The 12,459-nt window shown below is 38.2% G+C and overlaps 1 protein-coding gene across 15 annotated transcripts in view; it reads right to left on the reverse strand.

Annotated features, from left to right (window-relative positions):
• Positions 1 to 12,459, reverse strand: part of CELF2 (CUGBP Elav-like family member 2) — a 508,245-nt gene that overhangs the window by 57,136 nt on the left and 438,650 nt on the right. For all 15 annotated transcript variants that reach the window (XM_073652418.1, XM_073652417.1, XM_073652432.1 and 12 more), the window contains exons 7-8: positions 6,575 to 6,733; positions 4,246 to 4,309 (exon numbers count right to left, since the gene is read on the reverse strand). In XM_073652418.1, coding sequence (XP_073508519.1) covers positions 4,246 to 4,309; positions 6,575 to 6,733 — 223 coding nt within the window. The remainder of the gene's footprint in view (positions 1 to 4,245; positions 4,310 to 6,574; positions 6,734 to 12,459) is intronic.

The following is a 12,459-nucleotide window of genomic DNA, read 5'->3' on the forward strand; positions in this document are numbered from 1 at the left end:
TCAAACAGGAAACTCCCATTAGAAAACAGTCATGCACATTTAAAGAAGCAGCCTCTTATACTGGATGGCCATGTTACCAGATATGTGCATCACATGCGGATAGACTGTCTTGGTAGAATATTAGGAACTGCAGAAATTATGTTCTCGTATACCATGCCATGTGCTATCTACGTTACAAACATAACAACAAACTAAGGAAATTAAATTAGGAAAATACCTAGATAGCAAAATGAATCTTCCAAACAGTCTTGAACTCATACTAAGGCTAAAGGTGCATTACCAATGGCCAATTATTCTTCAGATCCTGATTTTAATGAAGCACTCCCATCTATATTTTTTTTAATTAAATTTGTGTATATGTGCATGTAATGTAGTGTGAGTGTATGAATGTACTCGGCTACCACCACCATCTCCCCTTGATCCAGCGCTGTTCTTGTCCTCTTCTCTGTGACGTCATCCCTTTGCAGACTCTCCAGGTCACATTGCGCTGTGTATGAGTCGGAAGTGACTTTTTACAATGTTAGCCTATGGAGCGTTAGAACGAGGCTCCATAGGCCTCCATTGTAAAAGAGACTTCCAGCTCACGCATAGAGCATGGTGAGTGAGAAGAGGAGAAGAACGGTAGGTGAGTATATTAATACACTCACACTATATTACATACATATATACACACATCTAATAAAAAAACACAGCTGGGAGTGCTTCTTTAACGACCCATCGTTCACTATAATTGCCTAATGTGAATGGGATGAGCAACTGAAAGTTATTCCATAAACGTGCATAAAATAATTTAGGCGAGTGAAAAAAATTATCGTTCAATTTTCTAAAATTTTGTAATGTATAATGGAGATTGTTCTCTCGTTCAACGATCTGACCGGAGAAAAATGAGGAGCGGAAATTCAAGTCCTAAATAGGCATGGTTTACAGAGATTGGTTGATCCGAGGGGACTGTTCAGTAGCAGTTGGGGCATTGGAACAAGAACATATTGATGTCATATTGTTCATCGTTATTACTGCAAATGCTACTGTTCATATAAAACCGTGAAATTGAATATTGAACATTTTATCGCTAATTTGGTAACATTTTCTTTGTTCATTTTCAACAGAAATGTTTGTACAATAGTTTATGAAATCATGTATATACGGTAATATAATTAGTATGATCTATGAAATTTTAATATTGAACACACCTACACTTTAGATCATCTGTATATGTAACCACAGTGCACTATGTTTGATGTTACAATTGCTAGTCAATCATCTCATTCACAATTCTCGTGCTGTGTATACATTGCAAGTCGTGAGTTACGATCACATCATTCATTGTTTAAACGATTGTCTGTTCGTGTATATGAACTCTTATAATATAGTCTATAATGTTCTGTCCTGGTGTCTGTCATTTTGATGGAAGATTAGGGTGGAAGATTAGTGCGCTATTTTTCCCATAAAATATATGGAATCTGCAAAAAGGCCCCTACAGGAGCAGCCGGTGCAGATGTGAGCAGATCCTAACCCGACATGTCAACGATATGATCGGAAACAATTCATTTTGAATCTAAAAATAGTCCCAAGTAGTATTTCCAAATTACAGATCATTATTACCCAGGAAAAACTGATAGTCCCGAATCTTGATGATGGAAAAGAAAACTATGGTCCCAAATCATCATTGCATTTCCACCATTTTTTTTGGTGTAAATAATTCTAAATGAGTGATTTTTGATTCCGCGACAAACTCATCAAATGATTTGTGTCTTTCTTAAAATTGTCTTGAGTTATTTAATTAACTGTCTGATTTTAACGTCAATGTGGCTTTTTTAGACGTTTTTTCCTGATTCATTAAATTTAACTTTTTAAAAATAAATCATTAAATTGGGTACAAAATTCCTTCAGTTCCCCCTGGATTGATTTTATAAACCATCAATTTTTACACTACGCTAAAAAGTCACAAAACGGGTAAAGGACAAAAAATGAGTATTTTTTTTGTTTTGTGCAAAATTCATGATGCACGTGTACCATTTAAGAATTTGGTGCAAAAACACAGCAACCAATCTCACAAGACAAAAAGAAAAGTGACTTAAAAAAAATCCTCAAATGACAAAACAGGAATCTATAATTGGCAAGATGTGTAGTAAACGATCAGTGGATCAGTTGGACAGTAGTAGTGTGGACCTGTCCTATAGCACACTAATGTATACTTTACCATCCAATACTCAGAAAAATCTACTAAATAGTTGTAGAAGATAATAATAGAAGCTAGCCACTAGAGCAGTCTAATCAGGCAGTTTAGCAAAAGTACAAACCATCGTCATCATCATTTTCAGAATTACACTATGTGCCAATAACTGGTATAAACTAAAATTCAAGAAAAGTGGGGCACTCACCAATTCGTGTTAAAATATTACTTTATCGTGGTTCCATAAACAGAGATTGCGGAGACAGTTGTGGTTGACAGCCGTTTCGCGTGAGAGTCACGCTTCCTCTGAGCAAGTGTGATTCTCACACAAAACAACTCAGTTGCAATTGTCCCCGCAATCTCTGTTTATAGAACAGCAATAAAGTAATATTTTAATGCAAAGTGGTGAGTACCCCATCTTTCTTTAGTTTTTCTCAATCTTTGACTCTTTCGTGGGGCTTTTTTTTTGCTGCTAAATTTTGGCACTGAAAACCATTTTTGCTGATGTGTACAGCATGTGAATGGGAGCAGTGACAGATGCCCGTTTTTCTGCATTTTGTGGCCAATAACTGGTATATCAGTAAGCATGGTACCAGCCGAGATTATGCCTGACTTCCTTGTGCCTGCTACTATTCAGAACATGCCCATACAGCAGTAGATATTTCATAACACTTGGTTGACCCGAAATATGGACACCATGATGAATCTGTGTACTGCCCAATTTTATTTGACCATCTCATGTCATGCAGATGCGGAAATCAGTGATTAAAACCAATAAAACTAATATATGCCCCCCATTATACCACAAATGTGACATGTTTAGTATTCAAAACCATTGCCTTAAGCGGTATTGTCAACCTCTTCTATGGTCTGTATTCACTTATCGATGTGAACAACTTGACTTCTTTGCCACCTCAGAGCTTTGTTAGTCACTTTTACAAACGTGAAAGAATTTTCTATTTTGGGGCAATTATTCTTTGGTGAAGTATGAAGCATAATAGAAAACTATAGAAAAAAATCCTGCACAGCAAGGACAAAAGAACCCGCGACACACACAAAGGCTAGACCCAGCCTGTAATATTAAGTAGGCAGGGCGATGTAGAAAATAGAGAATTACACAGTCCAGGGTGGAAAAAACAGACGTTTTGTCCTTGTTTGTGCAGATTACATATTCATTGATGCGGTGGGGGTCATGATTAAAATAAAATACAGCCACATTAATGCTCCAAATTGTTTAGCTTTTGCATCAAACAAAGAGAAAGCTTTCTGGCAGTTTTTCGCGGCAGGCATAATGGGCATCCAAGCTCTGATTTACCGCACGTCCTGCCTTCCGCAGCTCCATGTTAAGTTAGAATATCAGCATGGAAGGTCACACAGTGGGAATGACCTTTCACTAATCACTACACATCAGCTACTACAGGCACAGCTCATTACAGAGAAATTCTTCAACTCGCAGCCTTTCAAATAGAGGCAAGCTTTGATTTTTGGAAACAAAAAGATAATTTTATATTTCGGGGGGGAGTGAAGAAAGAAAAATGGACGTTTTATTGTGTAATTTTGTTGTCTGGGCTTCCTCTGCAACAAGTCCACTCTGCAAGGTTGAAAATAGACTTTAATCCCATATCGACTCGATGCCTGTAATTTTGGCTTCTGCCAAAGAAGGTCAGACCATTTTTCTTCCCAGCGTTCACTGCTTTCTGTAAAACGCCTGCGTTGTCACTAAATGGGTTGCCAGGACATTGCAGTCTCCATAGAAGTTAAACCGAGGTCCTGTGGTTGTTTTGTCGTCACCATTATTAGAATATGATGCAGCTGCAGGGACTAAAAGCTCTCCTGCCTTTTACAATTGGTTGCTTAGGACAAATGGCGGGTGACTAATGTAGGATAAACTACTTGTTCAACCTCGGAGCAGTTGGTTCAATTTTCCATTTCTAAGAGAGCCAAGTGTTTCAATTGAGAATTTAACAGAGGGGTGTCCCTTTTTAACAGAACATCATTAGAGCAAAAGAACTTAAAAGCTGGAGAAAATAGGGCATAATTGGCTAAAATTAAATGCTTTTTTCTCCACTTACCAGCCATTTGCTGAATACCGCTAAATGCACCCAGGTTACTGGAGGAGGTGGCTTGCTGCAGGAGCTGTACATAAAAGAAGAAGAAATCAAGCAATAAGGCATCCACAATGAGACAAATTGGCTGCTTGATATGCGTTGTTGCACACAGGGGCTTTTTTTTTTTCGTTCTCCCTTTTCATATATTCCATTTCTTAAAGACTTTTTGCTCACGGATGGACAGGTTGTCCCCTGGGTCGGAGCTGTAAATCTATATCAATGTCTAATCTCTGCACAGAAAGGCACACACACTGGAGAGACTCAATGAAATGACTGCTTTAAAAACAATTAATCAATTTAGTCTTTTTAACAGCCAGGTGTTAAATACATTTAAACCGACACAGCGCGACTAATTAAAGCCCTCTATAGTATTGTAGTTACCATAACTCATCTTTAAAGATTATTCTCATTTTTTTCTGAAATATCTTCCTTTCCAGTAAGAGGATGAAATCTGAGCTTCATAGGTACATACAGGAATACATTTATATGATTACATGTTTTAAAGCTTGAGCCGTAGCACGCTCTTATGTGAACACTAAAGAAGCATTAACCATAATTTGCGCTAATAATCCTGAAGGCCTCTTGAGTTAAAAATTAATTACTCATTAAATGTCAATGTTGCAGAAAACTAGTTGTTCTGCACACGTTATAATTTTCCATGTGTTCTTACGTGGAGTACTTCAGATTAATTATAAACAGGTAGAAAGTTCGGGACGTGTTTCTTAATTCCTAGTAACCTGTATGCACAATTCTTGCTGCCTTCTGTAGCTTTGACTTTGGCAGCTTTGTTTCATGGGGTTTTAAAGGAGTTTCTTTAATACCTTATAATATTAGACTTAAAATATTATACCACTTACAATAATATTGGTATATATAGCACAGATAAAATCAATTCAATAAACCGATCAAAATTTAGTTATTTAATAGAGAATAATAGTCTGTAATATTAAGTCTGTAGAAAAAAATATATTTTATATTATGATCAGAAAAGGAATTACTGGATATTTTTCATTAGAAATTATTAACGAAGAACCCTTCCAGATCCAGAGAGCTGAGTGCCACTGAAAATAAACATTGTTGCAATGATGGTGTACATGGTCAACCTCTACCCGCAGACTGTACAATGTATGCTGCTATGTTGCCTACTGGCACAAAAGAACACCCACACAACCTGCTGAGGGGTGCTGCTGCAATGTTTATATGCAGAGGCATTCAATTCTGTGGATCCCATAGGGTTGGAGGGATTTCTTTAATACATGTTATTGAAAAGCACTTTTTTTTAACCAAAAAAGCATAATAAAAAGGAGAAATTCTAAAATCCCTTCAACCACATTGTACAACCCAGTTCAGGTTAAATTGGAAACAGGATGGTGGGACTTGCAGCAATATATCTCCTTGCCTAGCTACAATCTGTATAAAAATTCATGTAGTTTCTGTAGTCACTATAAGAACTCCTTGTGACAAACTATTAGAGCTAATTGGTGCCTTGAAAGGAATCTGTCAGCAGGTTTTTGCCATATCATTTTACAGCAGCATGATGTAGGGGCAGAGACCCTCATTCCAGCAATGAGGCACTTACTAGGCTGTGTGCTGCTGTTTCAATAAAATTTGTGTTATATCAGCAGAAGATTATAACTGCAGGACTAGGTGTCTCGTGCCTCCTAGTCCTCCAGCTCGGTGTAACCCTGCCTCCACCACTGATTAGCAGCTTTCTGTCAATATACAGTATACACAGAAAGCTGCCAATCAGTGGTGTGGGTGGGCTTATATAGAGCTCAGCATTCTGAGCACTGCTGGCTAGGCAGCAGAGAAACAGTCATTGTATCAAATTGACAGCAGGCAGACCAGCAAGTGACACATCGCTGGAATCAGGGTCTCAGTGCCTATGTCATGCTGTTGTCAGATTACAAATCAAAAACTTGCAGATTCCCTATAAGTCAAGGAGTCATCACTAGAGCTGGAGCTAAGTTTTTATGTTTATTGCCGCAACCCTGGAGACATGGCCGCATAAACCGGCTTTGTATCCTGCAAATCAGTAAAATAGCATCCACAGAATTCTAATATAATTCAGAATTCCTCTAAATGTTTTGTGCTTTATTGTGCAGATACTAAATTCTCCCTCAGAACACAGCCCTTTATCATAGCTATGATTAAAACTTATATGTGGGTATGGGACGTGTTAAGTGTCTTTACTGGTTCATCTGCAAGTGCCTGATTCATTTTAGTCTCCACTGAGGTCTTGGTCTCCAGAAAATACAAGTATACATACACAGAGAATATTCTTTTTACTTACTGCTAAATATTGTGGTGTAAGTCCTCCAAGTCCAGTAAGGTTCCCCCATGTGGCAGTATTAAGCTGTTGCATTTGTTGTGCTAACTGTTGCTGTAGACGCCTCTGTTCCTTGTCTTTCTGTGTATCAGCAAATTTCACCACTATTGGTGAAGAACACCCCTAAAATGGGACAGACCACAACAAAATGGATATAACAACTAATACAGTAATGACTTCATGATTGCCACTATTCTGAATTTGGGTTAGGTTACTTACTGGAGTCCACATGAGTACACCCAACACTTCTCAGTGATGGGTATCTTGTAGAAGAACCTTAGTAAGTGTCTAAGCATTGTTCATAAAGTAGTAAATAGAGTAAATTAGGCTGTACCCTACTTTGTAGGCATATATTGCATGTATGGTAACTGCAATTGGTAACGCATCAATATGACATCATTTGTGTTGTTGCAGTACCTAAAAGACCTATTTTGTAAAATCTGATTAATATTGCATGCAAGATCTACTACCTAAACTATCCAACTGATTGCTAATTTCCATCTAATATCAATTTAAATGTCTTATAACAAGGGGAAATAATAAAATGGTAATAGGGTATTATTAAAATGTGGGTGCTATCGGTTCCCTACTCTATCTACAATTATCTTATTAATTAAAAAGATCATGATGATGTTTATCATCGTACAGGCCATGATGAGTTAATTTTGAGCATCTTAAAATAATTCTACCACAAGGCATTAAATGCATATGGCCTTATCATAACCAGTTAAGGTTCGTGAGGGTGATGAGACCCTTAAATAATGAGTAATAGCAGTATTTCTAGATTGAGTGGTCCATAGTGATGAGCGAGTGTGCTCGTTTAATCCTTTAACCGGGCACGCTCGGGTGCTTTCTGAGTATCTTCGGTGTGCTCGTATATTACGTTCGAATCAGTACGTCTTGATGATTTATGGCTGTTAGACAGCTTTAACACATGCAGGGATTGCCTGTTTGTTAGGGAATCCTCACGTGCTGAAGCTGACTAAGAGCCATAAATCATGCAGACGCATGGACTCAAACATAATATACGAGCAAGCTGAAAGATACTCGGAGAGCACCTGAACATGCTCGGTGAGACGAGCACACTCACTCATCACTAGTGGTTTTCTATCTCAGTATCTCCATCAGGGTTCTCAGCTTCTGGTCCCTGAAAAATGCCTTTCTAGACCACAATGCTTCACTGATACATGAATAATGATTGTATCTATCTAGATATAAATGTAGGGGTGATGAGACCCTTAAAAAGTGAGTAATAGCAGTTTTCCTAGATTGGGTGGTCTACTATCTCAGTATCTCCATCAGGGTTCTCAGCTTTTGGTCCCTGAAAAATGCCTTTCTAGACCATAATGCTCCACTGATACATCGATAATGATTGTATCTATCTAAATATAAATGTGGGGGTGATGAGACCCTCAAAAAATGAGTAATAGCAGTTTTCCTAGATTGGGTGGTCTACTATCTAAGTATTTCCATCAGGGTTCTCAGCTTCTGATACCCTGAAAATGCCTTTCTAAACCATAATGCTCCACTGATACATTGATAATGATTGTATCTATCTAAATATAAATATATATTCTGCCGAAAGTCACTTTCTGCATTTTACACTCTACTATTAGGCGGTTGTTGAAAATAAATACCACTTGCAGGTTCACACAATATATTCAAGTAAATATTTCTGATTAGAGACCTGCCACTTGTAAAATAATTTGTTGCTAAAGAATCAATGCGTTTGTACCAGGGAATGATCTCCTATGAATTATCTATTCTGTATGCTGCCTGACATAAACTGCAGTAATTATGGAGTACAATCAGGTATAAAAGAGGTTTATCTTATGGTTTGATAACAGACAGATGGGGCTGTTTTAGAACGAGCAAAAGAAATGATCATAAATACATGAAACTAAAATACAAAGCAGTTTGCCTTGATATCTTGACTGTAACCTGACATCCCATTTCTCGGAGCTACCTCTCAATTCAATACATAAAAAACAATTTCTTCATTGTATACCCAGCGTATTCATTCTTCACTGTCTGCTCCACATTTCACAAGTTTGTGAGTTTCAAAAGCAGATGCCATTATCAGAATTGTAATGACATGAGAAAGTGTTTTGTTGTTGAATGAAATATGTTCAGAGAGATGAAATGTGCAGGAATCATTCCCTGCGTATGCTTTACAGCTTATAGATGGGGAAATTATGCTGTATTTTACCTAGCTAGTGGTTAAAAAGGAATGATGATGAAATATAATCAGCTAATTTAAAGGGGTTGGCTTATTTTCATTCTTCAGGAGGGCACCACTCCTATGTCTACTGGCTTCCTTCATGCTAAGGGGCAGGGCACTCCTAATGATTGACAGTTCAGACCTGTTGCATGGCTGCGCTGTTGGCCCAATCTGTGCAGTCTCCCATGCTGCAGGTAGAGACAGCTTTGTCTCTGCACCATCAGAGGAGTGCAGGGGCGGTGAAGCTGGTCCTATCCAGTGATCCGGTCAGCTTCAGAGGAGCGGTTGCAAGCTCTACAGCAAAGAGCTTGCAAGCGTGCCCTCCTTGCCTAGAAGACCGCTAATAGACTGCAATGATGACCTGTAAATTATAGATTTCAAAATCCTTCCATTCTTGATAATGGAGAAGATTTTAATAAGAGGTAAATAAATTGCAAAGTTGCTTGATTATACAGGCATTTTGCAGATTTACTAATTTAGGAAAATGAGACAACCCCTTTAAAGGGTTTGGCCAAAGACAAGTGGGGTGGAGGGCAAATTCTGTGACCCCTAGTTTTGCCGACAGTGAGAGGCCAAAACTAAATGCTCTCAGCCACTGAGAGCAAGGAAAGAATGTGCCACTGAGTAAGATGTGAATTCGATAATCCATATTTGCACAGTTTCACAATGCTCATTTCACAGAGAAATGGGTTATTCCACTCCTGATCTCCATTTGAAAGTGGATTGGGAGCCCCTCATTTGTGGCAACAGGAAGAGTTACAGGGTTTGGAAACCTACCTAACTTGGTTGTATGAACTGTTTGACTGACAACTTATAAAAAGTGAAAAGGGGTTGTCTATGGCTCTTTTCTGTTTCCACCTATTCCACAGACTTTGGGTAGATTCAGCAGCGGGCATACACTATTGCCAGTCCATTCAAACCCCTCGTGATGGTTATGTACTGAGAAGGAATATTGGACTTGGAACCCTGTTACAGTGATTGGAGGGTGGCTAAGAAGTCCAGGTCCAAGAAACTATAAACTTCTAATTATTTTAATTTTGAGAAAAATCCCTTGGAAGCAAACAATGATTTCTGCCACTGTGAATTCTTAAAAATGTGTAGCACATGTATATATCACAGCTAAAAGCAGTGGTTGGCAAAAGTGATCATGTGACTAGTGAGTGAGACGGAACCCATTGCAGTAGCGGAGATGTGAGGGGTTCAACAGGTAAACAATGCTTCATTTTGAATTTTATGCCATTCCTTATTAGAGTTTCAATTTTAAAAAATCTCAGAAACCCTTTTAATATGTATGCATGAGGCTAAAGTCACACGACCGAATTTCTATCATCCGAGGAAATAGGTCCAATTATGCTAATCACACTCTGCTCAATCTCTGATCAAAGTTTGACCAGAGTGTGATCGTATTTTTTCGGATGTTTCTTCATCTTCTACATGCAGTAGAAAATCAGACTGCACTTGGATGTCATCCAAGTGGGGTTCAATGTTTTCCACAGACCCATAGACATGAATGGCCGAGTGTGATCCTATTATCGGAGGCAACTCGTCCATGCTGCGATTTTTTCCTGGAAACAGATTAATCGGTCAGTGGGAAAAAAGTAAGACGTGCGTGGCCCCATAGAATAACATGGGGACAAATGCTATCCGTCAAAACCACAGAAAGCACTCATCTGATTATTACGGTTGTGTGCACAATGCACAAGCCCTTACTGGGGAAAGCAAAATAATGTCTTCTTCATTACTTCATTACTTCTCACTAAACATTGCTTCCCAGGCACCATAATGTATTTCCATCAGCCCCATACTTTACAAGTCAGTAATTAGTAGTCTATCTACTATGCCACCTGTGTTGGCACATTTTCGGTATCAATATACAACCCCTGGCAAATATTATGGAATCACCGGGCTCTCCAGATCCAGGTCTCAATCTAATTGAAAATCTTTCGTGGAAGTTGAAGAAAATGGTCCATGACAAGGCTCCAACCTGCAAAGCTGATCTGGCAACAGCAATCAGAGAAAGTTGGAGCCAGATTGATGAAGAGTACTGTTTGTCACTCATTAAGTCCATGCCTCAGAGACTGCAAGCTGATATTAAAGCCAGAGGTGGTGCAACAAAATACTAGTGATGTATTGGAGTGTTCTTTTGTTCTTTTGTGTGTTTTTCATGATTCCATAATTTTTTCCTCAGAATTGAGTGATTCCATAATTTTTTACCTCTGCTTGGTCTGAAAAAAATTACCCTTACTGAGTACCACATTTTTTATCTTGATTTCTTTTAGTGTTTCTTAAAGCCCTAAAGTTGCCATTTGAAATTACTTTAGTTTTGTGCCACGTCTGTGATCTGCTTTTTTTCAACAACATTAAACAACTGAATGAACATCCTCCGAGCCTGGTGATTCCATCATTTTTGCCAGGGGTTGTAGTAGTCCGTAATGTGACATGATCTATGTCAAGAAATGTGATAGCTCACAAAAATCACTTTGCCTGCCAAAATAAATGTTCTCACATAATATGTATGCTTTTATAGCAGATACAAATCTATGCAGTGGCCAAAGATAGCTAATCTGACCTGAATTCTTGGATTGTGTAATTTATCAAGACAAAATATTCTCCACCTATAAACTGAATTAGGTTTACCGTCTACCTACAGGCTTATTTTTTTTATAACTGTGGTATGGAAATCATTAACTTCATGCACTTATTGATTTGTTATGTCCTCTATATAAAAAAAGCAAAGGCTCCATGGTTTAAAATAGCATTAAACACAGAAAATACCAGCAGGGTTAATATCACATAGGGACTTGTACACTGTTATCTCAGGAAACAAACCTGCCATCAGGATAAATGACAGACTAAGTACTTCTCAGGCACGCTTTGGACACAAAGCACTTTTAATGGGAAATGGCTAGGCTCCAAGGGGTTACAAGTTCTGTATTAGTCACTGCAATTATCAATACTAATTAGTGCCTCACATTACAAAAATGCCACAAGTAAACACATTTAATTAATTCCCTGTTAGCCAGACTGTGTACTTCCTGATCTCCAACGGATACAAGGGAGAAAGTTCTGGAGAAAATGAAGCAACATTCTGCATTCGTACACAGATTAAATGACTGATTCCCCACGCTAAGGGGAAGTATTATTAACAAATTGTATTACCCCAATTCTAAGCCTCTTCCTTAAATTGTAATTTAGCACTTAATTTTCAGAAACAATTCCAAAGTTGCAAACATTTTTCAAAGAAATGTTATTGGAAATATCCAAATCTTTCCCCAGTGGGCAAATGTGTGCTATATTCTGGTGACGTTCCTATAATCTGCTCCTATTTTAGACTAAAAGTCGAATTATTTGAATTTAGAAATAATGACATTAACATATATTAGGTACATAGTCTTAACAATTTATTTTTCTTTGAGTGTGTTCACATTATTCAGTAGCATGATCTGCAACTGACTGCCGCTAAAAGCACTTTCTTTGCTATTGGCCATACCACGTGGTATTCCAAAAATAAGAAGCTAACCCCTCAGTTGTACTTCAGGATTAGCAAGGGTCCGATCGTTGAGACACCCAGCATCATCAATCCATTTAGTCTCTTTGGCCCGGTTGGAGATAGCTGAGGACTGCGCTT

This window comes from Phyllobates terribilis, unplaced genomic scaffold (assembly GCF_046119375.1).
Source record: "Phyllobates terribilis strain yellow unplaced genomic scaffold, ASM4611937v1 Scaffold_11__3_contigs__length_659146591, whole genome shotgun sequence".
Lineage (NCBI taxonomy): Eukaryota > Metazoa > Chordata > Amphibia > Anura > Dendrobatidae > Phyllobates > Phyllobates terribilis.